This window comes from Salmo salar, chromosome 20, assembly GCF_965601325.2.
Source record: "Salmo salar chromosome 20, fSalSal1, whole genome shotgun sequence".
Lineage (NCBI taxonomy): Eukaryota > Metazoa > Chordata > Actinopteri > Salmoniformes > Salmonidae > Salmo > Salmo salar.
Genome location: NC_138310.1, coordinates 33,879,715 through 33,898,083, shown reverse-complemented (window position 1 = coordinate 33,898,083; position 18,369 = coordinate 33,879,715). Strand labels below are relative to the sequence as shown.

The 18,369-nt window shown below is 44.8% G+C and overlaps 1 protein-coding gene across 1 annotated transcript in view; it reads right to left on the bottom strand.

The window, feature by feature from the left end:
* Nucleotides 1–366: 366 nt before the first annotated feature.
* The window catches only part of LOC106580489 (semaphorin-4C), a 90,057-nt gene continuing 72,054 nt past the window's right edge, over nucleotides 367–18,369 (bottom strand). Inside the window, exons 3-16 of the mRNA XM_014161613.3 lie at nucleotides 17,898–18,052; nucleotides 16,533–16,595; nucleotides 16,321–16,419; nucleotides 15,619–15,715; nucleotides 15,400–15,519; nucleotides 14,761–14,912; nucleotides 13,482–13,657; nucleotides 11,367–11,511; nucleotides 10,913–11,126; nucleotides 7,849–7,964; nucleotides 5,663–5,820; nucleotides 5,371–5,462; nucleotides 2,268–5,147; nucleotides 367–1,960 (exon numbers count right to left, since the gene is read on the bottom strand). Coding sequence (XP_014017088.1) covers nucleotides 4,243–5,147; nucleotides 5,371–5,462; nucleotides 5,663–5,820; nucleotides 7,849–7,964; nucleotides 10,913–11,126; nucleotides 11,367–11,511; nucleotides 13,482–13,657; nucleotides 14,761–14,912; nucleotides 15,400–15,519; nucleotides 15,619–15,715; nucleotides 16,321–16,419; nucleotides 16,533–16,595; nucleotides 17,898–18,052 — 2,492 coding nt within the window. The 3' untranslated portion in view covers nucleotides 367–1,960; nucleotides 2,268–4,242. The remainder of the gene's footprint in view (nucleotides 1,961–2,267; nucleotides 5,148–5,370; nucleotides 5,463–5,662; nucleotides 5,821–7,848; nucleotides 7,965–10,912; nucleotides 11,127–11,366; nucleotides 11,512–13,481; nucleotides 13,658–14,760; nucleotides 14,913–15,399; nucleotides 15,520–15,618; nucleotides 15,716–16,320; nucleotides 16,420–16,532; nucleotides 16,596–17,897; nucleotides 18,053–18,369) is intronic.

Genomic DNA, 18,369 nt, shown 5'->3' with positions numbered 1-18,369 from the left:
AAGCCCTTATATAACCATTATAATTCCCATGTGTGATAAAGAAGAATCTTTAATGAGGTATCTTAAATAAGTTCCTACATAACATGTGTGATGTTTGTGTTTCCTGTTCTTTTCCCATAGCTACTTGTTTCAATTAGTGAGAGTATACGACTAGGCCTACATCCTTCCTCTGCACATTCTGCCTCTAATGCACTGAATGCCCAGGCTGATATCTCACTAATGAGTTGAAGCTCACTCTGATTTAAATTTATAGTATCATTTTCTACCCTTGAATGTTGGATAACTGGGATGTTTATGCTTACACCCAGTCTCTTGGTTTGGTGGTTCATTTACATGAATCCCCAGCACACACATACACAATTTGAGTAGATTTCTACTTTTATTCATGTATATATACACATATAAAAAAATAAGGACATATGTACAATGATAATAAATATCGACATGTTTTTACAAGCAAAATAAGTTACTTAACATCCTTTCATAAACATTAAAAGATTAAGAACAAACAGCCAGATGAACTTTTGCAACTTAAATCCAAAAAGGAAATTAATAATAATGGTAATATAATAATATTATTGAAAAACAACAGAATAAAAAGGCTTAGGTGAGAAGATTGTGGAAAGCGTTGTTTTTGACAGGCAGAGTGTAATCTCCAAAAAGGCAGTAACTGCTCATTTGGTCGAAAATTAGTTAATGTCATTTTTGCTACATTAAATACATGCTTAATCATGTGGACATGTATCCTGCCTCTATTGTATTGTGGTTTGGAGAAAATGGGGGTCATGTTAGCAGTAACTGCATAAAGTTACTGTGAAACCAAGGTAAATAAAAGCCATTTTTCTCAGATCCACTATGAGCAGTCACTGCCTTTTTGCTTGGTAGGGCAGTAATAACGAGCCTATATAGATCCAGAATTGCACATGCTGATTTTTTGGGGGGATTGTGCCTTACATCACTTTTGTGAGTTAGATGGATAATTTTCTTCTAAGAGAGTTTTATGACATATCAGACATAATGTCCAAGGATTTTTTTAAATACATAATTGTAAGACAAATCAGTTAAATATCTATACCAATCTTAACAGCTCCAGTAGCTTGAATTCACAGCAATGTTAACAGATTGTAAAGTGTCTGAACCAGTGCTTGGTAACATATTCAATCTATACATATTAAATGGGTGTATAAATATTTAAGATTTTATATCAAACCTCAGATCATGAAATCACAAGTTATCATGTGGTTAAAAGGAAGTTGCTTTGCTTGGTTGGTCCTATGACGCTCTGATGATTTGTTTACTTTCTCATGTGGTAGGAAGTCAGGGATCGGCTTCAGTAGATTACTACTGACATCTAAACAGGATGTTAACCATCCACAAGCTTGTTGCCTTCTGAAGAAAATTAAGCTCTAAATAAAATATGCAGGAAAGTTCCAGGCATGAGAGTTCTTTGAACTGAAGTTGGACAGACTGTTGAAACTTAAATATCGAAGTGGAATAATAAAATAATATCTAATAATACACCTTTTCAAAAAAGCAACTGCAGTCTACTTTGGCTTATCCGAAGGTGAAGAGGCACAGCGAAAGTAAACATGTTAAGAAGATGGACAAATTCATGAACAAGTCCTTAACAACTCTTAATCATAAATTAAACTTTTTTTAGTAGAAAACATTAGTGTCTGCAAAAGTTTGAAACATGATACACTTCTTTTACAATTATGATCATGTCATCAGAGATGTGTACAGTATATTTGCAGAGAAGATCATGCAACACTAGGATGAACTAACCACTGATGGCCAAGTAAGTACCTCTTCAACCCAGGGATCATTACAATATTCTACTTCCCCTTCAGCTGTCTCTAGTATACATTTTGGTGAGAAAGAAAGAAACATCGTACTCCTCTTGTTCCTCCTTTGTGTTGTGTTGTTCTCTGGTCCCTGCAGATGTGTCACAAAGCCACCCCTGGAAGACAAAGCACAGGAAGAGGAACAGGTTAGAGTGGGCACACATAGTGATATGTAGTCCCTGGAGCAGTAGATTTAATTGTATATGCAAGGCTGTAAAACTTGATCATGGCAGTTCTTTTTCTGGCTAGGTCTTTGGGTGTCTCTTAGGCTGGTCCCAGATTTGTTTGTACTGTCTTGCCAACTCCTACATCAACTCCTACGCCAAGTCATAACAATGACCTAGTAGTTGGAATGACAGCACAAACAGATCTGGGATCAGGATAGGTGTCTGTAGGCTTTCAGAGAGAGAGAGCGAACCATACCTCTGATTGATGAGCCTCTAATCGCTCTCTGGAGCCGTTGGTTTGTCACAGGCCATTCATCTATCTTCCATCTGTTGTCTGCTTGTCCCTCTAACAGCACAGGCAGCGTGGGTTTACAGTTCAGTGTCCATCCTCTCTGAATTCAGGCTTTCCACAGTAGCGCCAGGTCATTCTCTGGACATCGGTAGGTAGGTAGGTAGGTAGGTAGGTGGGTGGGTGGGGTTTAGGGAAATAAGGGGTTATTAAAGGGTGTGTCTAGGACAGGTACAGTGCTGTGGCCCGTCCCCTCCAGGACACACTACTACATCCACCAGGTTTGGCATTCAGGGCAGTGCAGGGGAGGGAGGGCTCCTTTTGGCAGTTCAACCTGCCACCAGCCCCGCCCATAGACATACATATTATAAAGCACTTGTTGAGACATCCACTGCAGTCGCAACAGTTTAGTGAGTTTACCTACATTCCCCCGTGCCGTCTCCACTACATGACTGAAAGCAATGCCTTCGTCTCATCTCAAATTCTGAATAATAAGTGAATGTGCTGTTGTAGGTTCTGTTGTGGGATTATGTCAAACAGAAATTTCCATAATCACATCACAAGGACGTGTATCTGAATGGGTTTAACTGAAATTCCCATGAACCACTTGTGTAAATGTGTAGTGCAGTTATTGCAAAAGTAGTACTAAAATGTATTTACTAGTGTGGAGGTTATTTGGGGAGAGATCTACCTTGAGCAGGGATAGGAGAGGATTGTACATGCTTCTCTCACATTCTCATTCACAGAGGGGTGCTTTAAAGCCATTGGTCTCCATTTGTTGCTTCTGTAGTCCGTAAGACATAGAAAAACAACACATAAAAATGTCTTAATTTAAATTGTCACAATATATCAATGTGGCAGGGATTGAAGACTTTCTCAGAGGAAAGACTGACAACGTAAAAAAAAGTACAAATCGAGCCGAGAAAGTCTAATTGAGAGTTTGTCCTTCATGTAAACCCCCTGTGTCTTTCACGCAAAGCTCCCTTCATTTTCTCTCTCTTCATCCCTCCCTTTCCTTCCCAGGTTTTACCCCCGGAGAGAGGAACGTGATTGTCGTCTTGCTTTTGAGATTCATTTGTCTTTTATGTGACTCTCTCACTCTCTTTGCTCACAAATACAAAATCGACTCCCATACTCCCATGTTAAGTGCAGAAAGCAAAAAATTCTCCAACAGAACAGAAAAAAGTCAAGCCAGCTCCTCCATCTTTCAGTCAGTCGACTCATACTGCTTGATTATTGGATGATTGGTATAGCGCTGAAGCTACAACCTTGTCATGAGTTCTTGGTCCTCTCTTATCATGAAGCAGTGCTCTCAGGAAACCTTTCCATTTGTTTGACTGCCATGCTTGAGGTGTAGGCCCTCTGCGTTCAATTGTCTTTAAATACAGAATTTACACAGCTTGAGATTTGCAAAAGCAAGTTAAACTGCTGAAGAAGTTAAAATGTGACAGCCAGTTTGGCGTATGGAACACAATAATAACAGGAGCGGATGGAACACAATAATAACAGGAGCGGGTGGAACACAATAATAACAGGAGCGGATGGAACACAATAATAAATAGGAGCCGGTGGAACACAATAATAACAGGAGCGGATGGAACACAATAATAACAGGAGCGGATGGAACACAATAATAAAAGGAGCGGATGGAACACAATAATAAAAGGAGCGGATGGAACACAGTAATAAAAGGAGCGGATGGAACACAATAATAACAGGAGCGGATGCTGATGAATATTGGGCGTGTGTCACATCACATGCTCTGTGCTAAAAGCGTCTTCTGCCAGTCACAGAGTCAGCCAAACAAGCATTGGCAGAAAGAGAGAGAGAGAAAGAGCATGGAGTGACAGTGGAGCCGAGAAAGAGAGAGAGAGGAGGGAGGTAGGTTAGTTGCCGTTCGTTGTCTCTTTTGTTTTTTCATTACGGCAGGCGCGGAGAAATACTACACAGACGACTCTTCAGGGTTGGCGTCAGGCAGCACGCTCCTCTGCTGCAGGGTCCGACGCAGCTCCTCCTTGAAGGGGCTGGAGTAGTCGTTCCCGCCCCCACTCAGCCCCAGCCCTCCTCCACCAGAACCAGCCCCGCTAACCCTCTCCTCCCCGGCCGAGCTTAGGTTGAGGCGGATGTAGCCGTTGCTGCCGGAACCCCTGATGTTGGTAAGGCTGAGCCGGCTGGGGGAATGGATGGGCTGGCCGGGGATGGTGCTGGGAGACGCCGTTGGAGCGTGGTGGTGAGACTGGCTGCTGGGGCACAGGGCGTGGCCCGGAACGATCTTCAGAGAGCCGTCTGAGTAGTAGTAGTTGGCCCCCGTCTCCCAGAAGCGGTCCTCGTCGCTGGGCATTTTGCTGGGCACGAAGGTGGGTGGCTCCTTGGGCAGGGTGATGGGGTAGACCAGGGTGCTCTCCAGAGGCTTCATGTCCGCCCCTTTGCCTAGGGCCAGCTTCAGACGTCTCCTCAGATACAGAGCTGCCACCAATAGTAATAAACAGGCGGCCCCCAGGGTGATCACCAACACCCAGAACAGACCCATGCTGCCATCAGGAGCCCGGGCCGCCATGACCACAGGGGCGCTGGCCACCACCGACACCTGGTAGCGCTCCGTCTGGAACTTGACCCCCTGCTCCTCGGAGTAGCACACGTAGCGTCCCGCGTGCACTGGCATGGCGTTGGGGACCACCAGAGCCTTCAGGGCCTGGTCGAAGCGTGGCCCCCCGGCCTCCTCGTCTCCTAGCTGCAGCTCGCGGTCGTTGAGGACCCAGGAGGGCTGGGCCAGGTTGGACACCAGCTGGCAGGGCAGCACCATGTCTGATTCTACCACTACTGTCACATTCCTCAGCCGAGAGTTGTCTGGGAGAGAGAGAGAGGGTATGTGTTAGCCAAGATGTTTATATCCTGAACTCTAAGTTCAACTCATCAACTCTAAGTTCAATTGAGTTCAATTCACTCTATTAGATTTCAATTATCAACTCTTAGCTCAACTTAACATTCAAAAACTCCATTCAACAACTCAGCTGTAGTGATGAGCTATCACCACCAGGGGCCACCAGTCCAGTTTCTCTTTCCCACTCACCAGGGCTGGGGATGGCCACAGGCTTGTCAAACTTGGCTTTGCTCCTGCTGAATCTCTCCAGCATCAGATCTTGGGATAGGGAGGAGGTAGACCTGTGGGAACAGAGAGCACAGAGAACAGGCATTAATAACATGTATTTTTGCTATACTGTCTGAGAAGCCTCCACTGAGCTGCTGCTGGCACAGTCAGACCCAGCCCACTGAGCAGGGGCAGAAGGGAGAGGAGGGGAAGGAGCGAAGGGGGGAGGCAGAACCCCTGAGCAGGGGCAGAGGGGAGAGGCAGACATGCTCACCCACGGTGGAGGTCAATGCGGACACAGGCACGGCCCTCGCTGTCCCAGGCGCAGTAGGGGTCCCGGGACAGAAGGCAGTCTGGCTGCGACTGATAGCGGCTGCAGTTAGCCAAGGGCAGCTGGAGCACCTCTGAACGTGAGCCAATGTACAAGTACTTCTGCAGACATAGACAGAGAAAGAGGGAGAGAGAGGGGTGGAGACAAGAGGGTAAAAAGAGAGGGGGGAGAGAAAGAGAGGATTGGAAAATAGAAAAATAACAATTCAGAGAGAGGGCAGCAGAGATAATAGGATAATCACTCTAAATTACAATAACATTTTGTTCTGCTAGAGAGAAGAGTTTGTTATGAAATCGCTGGCCATGAAAAGCCTGGTTTAGTTAGATAAGGATCAGCATGAGTGTAATGCCAGTCAACATGTGTGTAATGCTGTGAAACAGAGGTGATGAGTAGGGCCAGGAGTCACATGGTAATCTGATGGGATAATGGTGATGAGTAGGGCCAGGAGTCACATGGTAATCTGATGGGATAATGATGATGAGTAGGGCCAGGAGTCACATGGTAATCTGACAGGATTATGATGATGAGTAGGGCCAGGAGTCACATGGTAATCTGACAGGATTATGGTGATGAGTAGGGCCAGGAGTCACATGGTAATCTGACAGGATTATGGTGATGAGTAGGGCCAGGAGTCACATGGTAATCTGATGGGATAATGGTGATGAGTAGGGCCAGGAGTCACATGGTAATCTGATGGGATAATGATGATGAGTAGGGCCAGGAGTCACATGGTAATCTGACAGGATTATGATGATGAGTAGGGCCAGGAGTCACATGGTAATCTGACAGGATTATGGTGATGAGTAGGGCCAGGAGTCACATGGTAATCTGACAGGATTATGGTGATGAGTAGGGCCAGGAGTCACATGGTAATCTGATGGGATAATGGTGATGAGTAGGGCCAGGAGTCACATGGTAATCTGATGGGATAATGGTGATGTGTAGGGCCAGGAGTCACATGGTAATCTGACAGGATTATGATGATGAGTAGGGCCAGGAGTCACATGGTAATCTGACAGGATTATGGTGATGAGTAGGGCCAGGAGTCACATGGTAATCTGACAGGATTATGGTGATGAGTAGGGCCAGGAGTCACATGGTAATCTGATGGGATAATGGTGATGAGTAGGGCCAGGAGTCACATGGTAATCTGATGGGATAATGGTGATGAGTAGGGCCGGGAGTCACATGGTAATCTGATGTGATAATGGTGATGAGTAGGGCCGGGAGTCACATGGTAATCTGACAGGATTATGGTGATGAGTAGGGCCAGGATTCACATGGTAATCTGATGGGATAATGGTGATGAGTAGGGCCAGTAGTCCCATGGTAATCTGATGGGATAATGGTGATGTGTAGGGCCAGGAGTCACATGGTAATCTGACAGGATAATGGTGATAAGTAGGGCCAGTAGTCACATCGTTATCTGAGGGGATAATGGTGATAAGTAGGGCCAGTAGTCACATGGTCATCTGAGGGGATAATGTTGATAAGTAGGGCCAGTAGTCACATCGTCATATGGGGGGATAATGGTGATAAGTAGGGCCAGTAGTCACATCGTTATCTGAGAGGATAATGGTGATAAGTAGGGCCAGTAGTCACATGGTCATCTGAGGGGATAATGGTGATAAGTAAGGCCAGTAGTCACATGGTTATCTGAGGGGATAATGGTGATAAATAGGGCCAGGAGTCACATGGTCAGAGAAGACTCTTGTCTCCAGTGATGGTCTATGTGTAAGTAAGCCTTGCCCAAGCCAGAACGGCCCATAGGTAAGGACCCTATCTCCTGTTTCTGTAGTGTGAGAAAGCTTGATGCACATATAAACCTTGTTGGTCTGTCTATGTGTAAAGCTGGGGAAAACTCCAGATCCTAGTGAGGGTCCATGATGGTTTAGGGCCAGGGATACCTCCTGGGCCTAGTGACAGTCTACTCTATGGAGGGCTGGGGAAAACTCTTGTGCCTAGTGTAGGGTTGCAAAATTCCTGGAACGATCAATAAATTCCAATTTTATCTGAAATTCTGGTTGAAGGAATCAGGAGGGAATAAGCAGGAAATCCAGAATCCTCCAACCAGGATTTTTGGAAAACCAGGGAATTTATTGAAACCCTAGCCTAGTGGTGAGTGTTACCTTGGTGTGAGAGATGGTTAGGCTGTCCACTGGCTGGGGAGAATCAAACAGCTGTATCTCTTCAATCACATGGGCCTCCGAGCCAAAGATCACTACCCTCTGTAACCAGCCGTCTGCTACAGAAGGAGAGGAGAGGGGGAGGGGAAAAGGAGAGAAAAGAGGATATGCCGATACGAGAGAACAGATGGAAAGAGAGGAGAGGAGGAAAGATTGTGGAAGGAAAAGATAAGAGGGAATACAGAGGAAAGGTAGGAGGCAGGAGTTGGCAAGATGAGAGGAGAGAGATATATAATGTCAGAATATTGTACTGTAGTTTTCTATATGGGTAGTATTGTGATCCCCTGCTTTGAATGGCGATTGAGCTGCTGCTGACGGCGGTGTGACATTGTGTGTCTGTCTGGGTGTATGCGGCTTTTATGAGCAGAGATGTGCTGTGTGTGTTGCGCCTGCCCTGTCTCCCGCCCTCACCACAGTGGGACTGTTAAGGATAATGTGAGGGACTGACCCTGCACACTACAGGAGCCTGGCACAGAGCAGAGCAGCAAAACACACACACACACACACACACACACACACACACACACACACACACACACACACACACACACACACACACACACACACACAATGCTCCTCTCTCGTTGTGTCGGGAATTTCGGCTAATTCCCCAATCCCATCCTCCGTTTCTAACCGCCCTCGCCAGATTTGTTCTCTCGGCATAAGCTATCGTCCTGCTGCAGTTAATAGCTAATCAAGCCTGCAGCCCAATTGGCAGTGTGTACGTCTGCCAAGGGCCCCATTGAGTTTGTGCTGTGAAGCACAGCAGCAGGGGGCCTGCCAGGCTACTGAGCCCATCGTCACTCTGACAGTTATGGGCCTCCAACACACCGCAGGCACAGTAAGGGAAACACTCTGCACCGCACTGCAGTGAGTGAAATTATAAATAGCTAGTAGGCTATTATAATTAGCTAGTAGGCTATTATAAATAGCTAGTTGGCTATTATAAGTAGCTAGTAGGCTATTATAAATAGCCAGTAGGCTATTATAAATAGCTAGTAGGCTATTATAAGTAGCTAGTAGGCTATTATAATTAGCTAGTAGGCTATTATAAATAGCTAGTAGGCTATTATAAATAGCTAGTAGGCTATTATAAATAGCTAGTAGGCTATTATAAATTGCCAGTAGGCTATTATAAATAGCCAGTAGGCTATTATAAATAGCTAGTAGGATATTATAAGTAGCTAGTAGGAAGTACTGTAGTTGGAGTAAGATGAAGTTGTCCTGAAACTGCCTGAACACTGATCTCTTGTAAATTGTGGGTCTCTTGTTTTTTTGGGGGGATTGGGGGTAAAGTAAATTGATCATACATCTGTGGTTCAGGGCAACTTCTCTAACATATTTAGTGAGCATACGGCTTCATCTGGGCCCTGTCAGAAGGTACCATAAACATACCTACTGTATATTCATCATTGGTAGGTACTTATAGAGCATGTTGTATTCCCTGTCAGTGGTTACCTGTTTCTATGAACAGTATATAGTTATACATAGTTACAGTGCCTTCAAAAAGTATTCATACTCCTTGACTTATTTTGTTGTGTTACACCCTGAATTCAAAATGGATTTAATATATGTTTTTTCTCGCCCATCTACACACAATACCCCATAATGACAAAATTAAAACATGTTTTTAGAGATGTTAGCCAATGTATTGAACATGAAATATCGAAATATCTCATTTACATAAGTATTCACACCCCTGACTCAAAACATTTTAGAATCACCTTTGGCAGCAATTACAGCTGTGAGTCCAACCTGTACCATAGATTTTCAAGCTGATTTAAGTCAAAACTGTAACTAAGCCACTCAGGAACATTCAATGTCGTCTTGGTAAGCAACTCCAGTGTATATTTGGCCTTGTGTTTTAGGTTATAGTCCTGCTGAAAGGTGAATTAATCTCCCAGTGTCTGGTGGAAAGGAGACTGAACCAGGTTTTTCTCTAACATTTTGCCTGTGTTTAGCTCCATTCCATTTATTTTTTATCCTGAAAAGTGCTTAACGATTACAAGCATACCCATAACATGATGCATCTACCACTATGCTTGAAAATATGGAGAGTGGTACTCAGTAATGTGTTGTGTTGGATTTGCCCCAAACATAACACTTTGTATACAGGACAAAAAAAGAGAATTGCTTTGCCACATTTTTTGCAGTATTACTTTAGTGCCTTGTTGCAAAAGGGATGCATGTTTTGCAATATTTCTTATTCTGTACAGGCTTCCTTCTTTTCACTCTGTCAATTAAGTTAGTATTGTTGATCCATCCTCAGTTTTGTCCTATCACAGCCATTCAATTCTGTAACTGTTTGAAAGTAACCATTGGCCTCATGGTGAAATCCCTGAGCAGTTTCCTTCCTCTCCGGCAACTCTCTGTTCTTTGTGATTGAATCTGTGTTTGAAATTCACTGCTCGACTGAGGGATCTTACAGATAATTGTATGTGTGGGGTACAGAGATGAGGTAGTCATTCATAAATCATGATAAATACTATTGTTGCACACAGAGCGATTCCATGCAACTTATTATGTGACTTGTTAAGCAATTAAGCCCATTTTTACTCCTGAACTTATTTAGGCTTGCCATAACAAAGTGGTTGAATTCTTATATTTAGACATTTTAGATTTTCATAGAAAATTAATTTGTATAATTTTCTAAAAACATAATTCCACTTTGACATTATGGGGTATTGTGTTTAGGCCAGTGACACACAATTTAAGCCATTTTAATTTCAGGCTGTAACACAACAACATTTTGAAAAAGTCTAGGGGTATGAATACTTTCTGAAGGCACTGTACCTGCACCAATGAACAGTATATAGGTGTATAGTTATATAGTTGTATATAGTTATCTGTGACTATGAACAGTATATAGTTGTATAGTTATATAGTTGTATATAGTTATCTGTGACTATGAACAGTATATAGTTGTATAGTTATATAGTTGTATATAGTTATCTGTGACTATGAACAGTATATAGTTGTATAGTTATATAGTTGTGTATATAGTAACCTGTGCCGATGAACAGCATGTTGTATGCACGCTGGTCCAGGGAGCTGACCCGGTCCACAGCCAGGCGGGTGAAGTTGATGCCCTTGGTGAGCAGTAGGGGGCGAGCCTGAGCCTTCTCCTCCATCAGAGGGTGCTTCTTGGCAAAGTTGAGGGTGGCGTCTGGCAGCTGAAGAGAGCTGTTGTAGCCGTTCTCCCTATGCCAGCTTGTAATGCACTGCACCGTGAAGAAGAAAGGAGAGAAGAGACAGAGAGGAGAGAGAAGGAACAGAGAGAGGTGAGGGAGAGAGGAAGAAACAAGGAATGTTGTTAGTTGTGGGACAGGCTGGCATCGCTTGTTGGCTCTGATCGCTCTCCAGACTCCCTTCTCCCTGTCCAACTCACTCTCCATTCCTCCACTATACCCCTTCCTTCATACCTCCCCCCCCCCCCCCACCAAAACAAATCCATCACTCACCGCTCCGGGCCGTGGGCTGGGGACAGTGCCAGTGTATCGTCCCCATCTCTGGGAGCCCTCTCTGTACTCCTTATACGGGCCGTCAAACACCTTCTTCACCTCCCCTATCTGGTACTGACACACCGCTGACACATCTACATCACCCCTGGGACAGGAGAGAACAACAAAAAAATGGGCTTAAGATGATCAAATTATATTTTATTTGTCACGTGACGAATACAACAGGTGTAGACCTTACCGTGAAATGCTTACTTACAAGCCCTTAATCAACAATGCAGTTCAAGAAATTGAGCTAAGAAAATATTTACTAAATAAATTAAGTACCATTTTTTATCAAAGTAACACAATAAAATAACGAAGCTATATTTTTATTTATTAAATTTTTTATTTATTTTATTAAACTAGGCAAGTCAGTTAAGAACAAATTCTTATTTTACAATGACGGCCTACCCTGGCCAAACCCTCCCCTAACCCGAACGACGCTGGGCCAATTGTGCGCCACCCTATATACAAGGGGTACAGGTACCGAGTCAATGTGCAGGGTTACAGGTTAGTTGAGGTAATTTGTATATGTAGGTAGGCATAAAGTGACTATGCATAGATAATAAACAGCGAGTAGCAGCAGTGTAAAAACAAAGGGAGGGGTCAATGTAAATAGTCCGGGTGGCAAGGGGGTAGCAGGTAGCCTAGTGGTAAGAGCATCGGGCCAGTAACCGAAAGGTTGCTGGATCGAATCCCCGAGCTGACAAGGTAAAAATAAGTTTTTCTGCCCCTGAACAAGGCAGTTAACCCACTGTTCCCCGGTAGGCTGTCATTGTAAATAAGAATTTGTTCTTAACTGACTTGCCTAGTTAAAAACATTTATTTTTTAAATTAATTGTTCAGCAGTCTTATGGCTTGGGGGTAGAAGCTGTTGAGGATCCTTTTGGTCCTAGACTTGGCGCTCTGGTACTGCTTGCTGTGCGGTAGCAGAGAGAACAGTTTATGACCTGGGTGACTGGCGTCTTTGACAATTTTTGGGGCCTTCCTCTGACACCACCTAGTATATGGATGGCAGGAAGCTTGGCCCCAGTGATGTACTGGGCCGTACGCACTACCCTCTGTAGCGCCTTACGGTCGGATGCCGAGCAGTTGCCATACCAGGCAGTGATGCAACCGGTCAGGATGCTCTCGATGGTGCAGCTGTAGAACTTGTTGAGGATCTGAGGACCCATGCTAAATCATTTCAGTCTCCTGAGGGGGAAAAGGTGTTGTCGTGCCCTTTTCATGACTGTCTTGGTGTGTTTGGACCATGATAGTTTGTTGGTGATGTGGATACCAAGGTACTTGAAACTCTCGACCCGCTCCACTGCAGCCCTGTCAATGTTAATGGGGGCGTGTTCAGCCCTCCTTTTCCTGTAGTCCACGATCAGCTCCTTTGTCTTGCTCACATTGAGGGAGAAGTTGTTATTAGCTAGGTGTGTTGTTTCTGTAGTCATTTTACATTGTCTGTTTGTATGACATATAATAATGGTTGTGTTTTATTAGGAGAGAATAACTTGTTTTTTTATAACAGAATTGGAAAAGTCCATCACGGGATGTTGGTGGCACCTTAATTGGGGAGGACGGGCTCGTGATAATGGCAGGAGCGGAATAGGTGTAATGGTATCGAGCACGTGGTTACTATGTATTTTATGCCATTCCATTAGCGCCATTCCAGACATTACTATGAGCCGTCCTCCCCTCAGCAGCCTCCACTGAAGTCCGTCTATACACAGAGAAGACACATTAGCTGACTCAAGGCTAGTAAAACTGTAATTTTGGGTATAAAATAATATCTTCAAAAGAATTGGAAAAGTTTATTGACTTAGAAGTCACGCCAGGCCAGTGTTAGCAAAAGTGCTAAGTTGGACAGAGAGATTCTCTTTGGCACATCTAACTCCCTGGCAGTGCTATTGTGTCTGCGTCCCAAATGGCACCATATTCCCTATATAGTGCACTAATTTTGACCTGGGCTCACAGGGCTCTGTTTAAAAGTAATGCACTATTTAGGGAATAGGTGCCATTTGGGGACGCAGACAAACGCTATTCTCTTTGGCACATCGACTCCCTGGCGTTAGTGTTATTGTGACTCACCACTGGGCGTGGAAGATGCCATAGAAGGTGGTGGTGCGCCAGTCGATGCCTGGCAGGGTGAAGACTTCCCGCAGGTTGTTGAAGGTGACGTGGCGTTCAGGGAGAGAACACACCAGCCTGGCCTTCTGGAAGGTGGTCCACTTCTTCTGCAGGGTCCTGGTGCCCCCCAGATCACCCTAAGAGGAGAGACACATAGTCAGTCAAGGGCCAGGAGTCAGAAGAGGTGCCATAATGCCAGTAGGGTGTAAAAATCTGTTTACTTCCATAATATTTACTGATGTTTTTTGACAGAATGGGGTGAGAAGAGTGATTGTAAAGGAGAGAGAGATCACCCTGCTGTGATAAACAGACAGACTGGGGACAGAGGAGTTAGGACGTAGTCTAGGGCAAGGAGTTAATCCAGACCACCAGGAAAAACAACGGGTCGTATAATGTAATGATAGTGGATGGTCAACTCTGAGCTCATAACTCGTAACTTCTCCTGATAACCATTGAACCCTAATAAGGATAGAACTGGGTGAGAGGAGTGAGTGTAAAGAAAGAGTAAAACGGAAGTGTGTGTGTCTCAGTGTAAATAGCCAGTTAGCATTTACTTACCAGTACCCAGAGTAGGGTTGAGTGGTGTGTGTGTTCCGGTGGCTGTGTGTGTCTGTTTGTGTGTGTGTGTATGTGTATTCTGGTGGCTGTGTGTGTGTGTGAGAGAGACTGCGTGTGTGTGTGTGTGTGTGTGTGTGTGTGTGTCAGAACCACAATGTCCTAACAATTCACCAGAATGTCCTGACAAGGTAGGAAAACAAGAACATTTTTGAAAAGTCAGGACTTTTTTCATGTCATGAATGTGTTAAAATGCAATTTTAGGCTTAAGGGTGAGGTTTAGGGCTTGGGGTTAGAAGAGTTAGAGTTTGGAGTTAGGGTTAGGAGTTAGGATAAGGGCTAAGATCAGGTTTAGGCTTAGGTTAAGGTTTAGGGTTAAGGTTAGGAGTTAGCATAAGGGTTAGGTTTAGGGTTAGGTTAAGGTTAGGAGTTAGGGTTAGGATAAGGGTTAGGATTAGGTTAAGGTTTAGGGTTAAGGTTAGGAGTTAGCATAAGGGTTAGGTTTAGGGTTAGGTTAAGGTTAGGAGTTAGGGTTAGGATAAGGGTTAGGATTAGGTTAAGGTTTAGGGTTAAGGGCTAAGGAAAATACGATTTTGAATGGGAATACATTTTTACTCCCCAAAAAGTCCTGAAAATTCCCGAAAACAAAGCTGTATGTGTGTAACCATATATGCGTGTAGCCTACCTTGCAGACGCGGGCCACCCTGGCCACAGTGAGCTCTGTGTCACAGTCCAGCTCTACAGCTCTCTCACTGAAGAAGAAGTAGATCTTGTCATCGTCCCCTTCCTTACTGCCACTGCTCTCCCTCACCAGGGCCGAGCCCACAAAGTCAGGCTCTGAGAGGACAACACACACACAGGAGCATGAGATGTGCGCACACACACACACACACACACACACACACACACACACCGCCACCTCCACTCCCTCTAATATAATGTAATGTTTTACCCTCTAACCTCGTCTCATTTAATACCCTTCCATCATCTTCCATTATCTCTCTAACACCTCTTCCCCCTCTTCCCTCATGTATCACTCCTGTCCACTCCTCTAACCTCATCTCTCCACCTCTCACCCCTCTACCAGGCTTTTTCACACTCACCTGCTATTTCCATCTCTCACTGCCTCTGAGGTCCTATTAGCTAGCCCCTAACCTCTCCATTTCTCTTCTCCCTCTCCAACTCTTTCCCCATATCTACAGTTCCATCTTCCCCTCTCCCTCACTTCCTCCATTTACCTCTCTCATTCTATCCTTGCTTTCTTTTTACATACCTCTCCATCCTCTCTCTCCTCATTTACACCCCCCCCCCCCCCTCCCCTCACCATTGAGCCAGGCCGGCAAGTATTCACTCTTCATGCTGTAGTGTTGCTGTCCCAGGTTCCTCAGAATCACAGGCTCAGTACCCAGGAAGTTATTCAATGTGGCTGAGTACAGCTCCTTGTCTGGGAGACACAGAGACAGGAAGGATGAGCACCATTACAGAACATTTACACATAGAATAAAATAGAGTAGAGTAGAATAGAGTGAAATAGATGGCCTACCCACTATGAGGCCTGTGTGGCCTTTAGCAGGGTCGTAGGGACACTTGCCCTTCCCATCCTCCAGGGAGCCAGGGTTGAGACTGAAGTGGTCTGCATTCTGTGGGTTAACAACAGGACACACGCAGAGACACACACACAGACACACAAACACACGAGACACAGGTGGTCAGTGCATGACTAACACAGCTCCGGGCTCTGTCTGTCCGTGACAACTGTTCTAACAGGAGCCACAGTCCTCGCTCCCTGCCTTCGCCACACCGTCTCATCATATCTCCGTCAGGCAGGCGCACACACACACACACACACACACACACACACACACACACACACACACACACACACACACACACACACAAACACACACACAAAGCCAGATACCACTGCCTCGTTTGCATGGGATTTTCTTTCCTTTGACACAGCTGATTCAGCCGTATGGAGAGGATGTGGTGTGGCGGTGTCAGACAGAAGATAGAAGACATGACACCATGTCACTGGTGCTGCTAGCTGTGACACCACCACAAGGACAGATCAACTCTAATATTACCTCCAGACAGAGTGGGATGAAGACAGATTTAAGGTCAGGAAGTGATTGAGACCTTGTTGGTCCCAAATAGCACCCTATTCCCAGGGCTCTGGTCAAAAGTAGTGCATTAAGAAGGGAATAGGGTGCCATTTGGGACTCTGCCATTGAGAGCCACTCACGATGTAGGTGCACTTGGGCTGGAAGGCGAAGGTTCCACAGGTGTAGAGGTGGGTGTGGTTGTAGCTCTGCAGGAAGCGGATGTAGTTGAAGCACTCCGTCTGTGGGAGAGGAGACTAACACTGAAGAATAATATTCTACCATTCATAGCAATAATCATCAATTCAGTCTAATGAAGTACTCGAAGGTCAACAGAAACTTTAAGGATCCGTACCTGGTTGTTCTTGCCCTTGGCAGAACACTCTCTCTTCTTCTCCTGTGGTGCTGGCCACTCAATCTGCAAGAGATAAAGAGAGGGAGCGATAGAGGGATGGGAGAGAGAGAGAGAGAGAGAGAGAGAGAGAGAGAGAGAGAGAGAGAGAGAGAGAGAGAGAGAGAGAGAGAGAGAGAGAGAGAGAGAGAGAGGGGATGAGTGCAAGAGAGACAGTCACAGATAGAGAGTTGGAAGAGTGAGGTAGAGATGTCTTTATTCTTTTGGAACTTCTGTGAGTGTGATGTTTACTGTTCATTTTTATAGTTTTTTTTCCACTTTTGTTTATTACCTACTTCACTTGCTTTGGCAATGTTAACATATGTTTCCCATGCCAATAAAGCCCTTAAATTGAATTGATAACAGCGAGAGAGAAAGAGAGAGATGGATTTAGAGACAGTGGGAGAGAGAGAGATGGTGGGAGAGAGAGAGATGGATCAGAGAGAGAGAGATGGTGGGGGAAAGAGAGATGGATCAGAGAGAGAGAGATGGATTTAGAGACAGTGGGAGGAGAGAGAGAGAGTGGGGGAGAGAGACAGTGGGAGGAGAGAAAGACAGTGGGAGAGAGAGAGAGATGGTGGGGGAGAGAGAGATGGATCAGAGAGAGAGAGATTAATTTAGAGACAGTGGGAGGAGAGAGAGAGAGATGGATTTAGAGACAGTGGGAGGAGAGAGAGAGAGTGGGGGAGAGAGAGAGAGTGGGGGAGAGAGACAGTGGGGGAGAGAGAGAGAGATAAGAGGATGACACAGCAGATGGTGAGATAGGTGCAGAGCGGGGACATAGTGAGACAGTTGGCATCCAGTGGCCCTATCATCCCTCTAAACCACACCAGAACAGCAGCAAACAGGTGGGCTGCTTATTACTGGGATGCTCACAACACAGAACTGTTGGATGTTCATAATCAGTCACACAACAATCCAATTAACTCTCATTTTAAAGTTAAATCAAATAAAAATCTCTATACTGCTGTTCAAAGATGCATTTGTCTCAGTGGATATAAGATGTGAGGTACAGAGGCACGTTAACAAGTTATACCAAGCCTTCATTGTACTAAGCTTTTCATGGACTAATTACATTGATTAACATTCATATAGATAATCATGTAATCACTTTGTTACACCTCCACCACTGAACAAACGACATCAGAATCAGGACACTTTAATTCCATTCAACATTGTTAAGGAATGTTGCACAAGAAACTGACTGGACTCTTGTCGCAGGTCTATGGGGTTGAGTTTGTAGCGGTGGTTGATGTCTGCCGTGCTGAGGTGTGTGTGTCTGTGCATGTGTGTATGTGTGTGTGTGTGTGTCTGTCTGTGTGTAGTTACCAGAGGTCGTAGCTGTCTGCTGATGTCGTTAGGGTCCAGGGCGAACAGGACCTCTCTAGCTCCTACATACAGAACCCTCTCGTGTTCTGCTAGAGTCACCATGGTGTAGTTCCACACACCTAGAGCCCGGAACCTGGCCATGCTGTCCAGCACCTCTGTAGAAAAGCACACATACAGTGCCTTCAGAAAGTATTCATACCCCTTTGAATTATTCCACACATTTTTTCCCCACCCATCTATGCACAATACAAAGTGAAAACATGTTTTTAGAAATATTTGCACATTTATTGAAAATGAAATACAGAAATATCTAATTTACATAAGTATTCACACCCCTGAGTCAATACATGTTAGAATCAACTTTAACAACGATTACAGCTGTGAGTGTTTCTGGGTAAGTCTCTAAGAGCTTTGCACACCTGGATTTTACAATATTTGCACATTATTCTTTTTTTAAATTCTTCAATTCTGT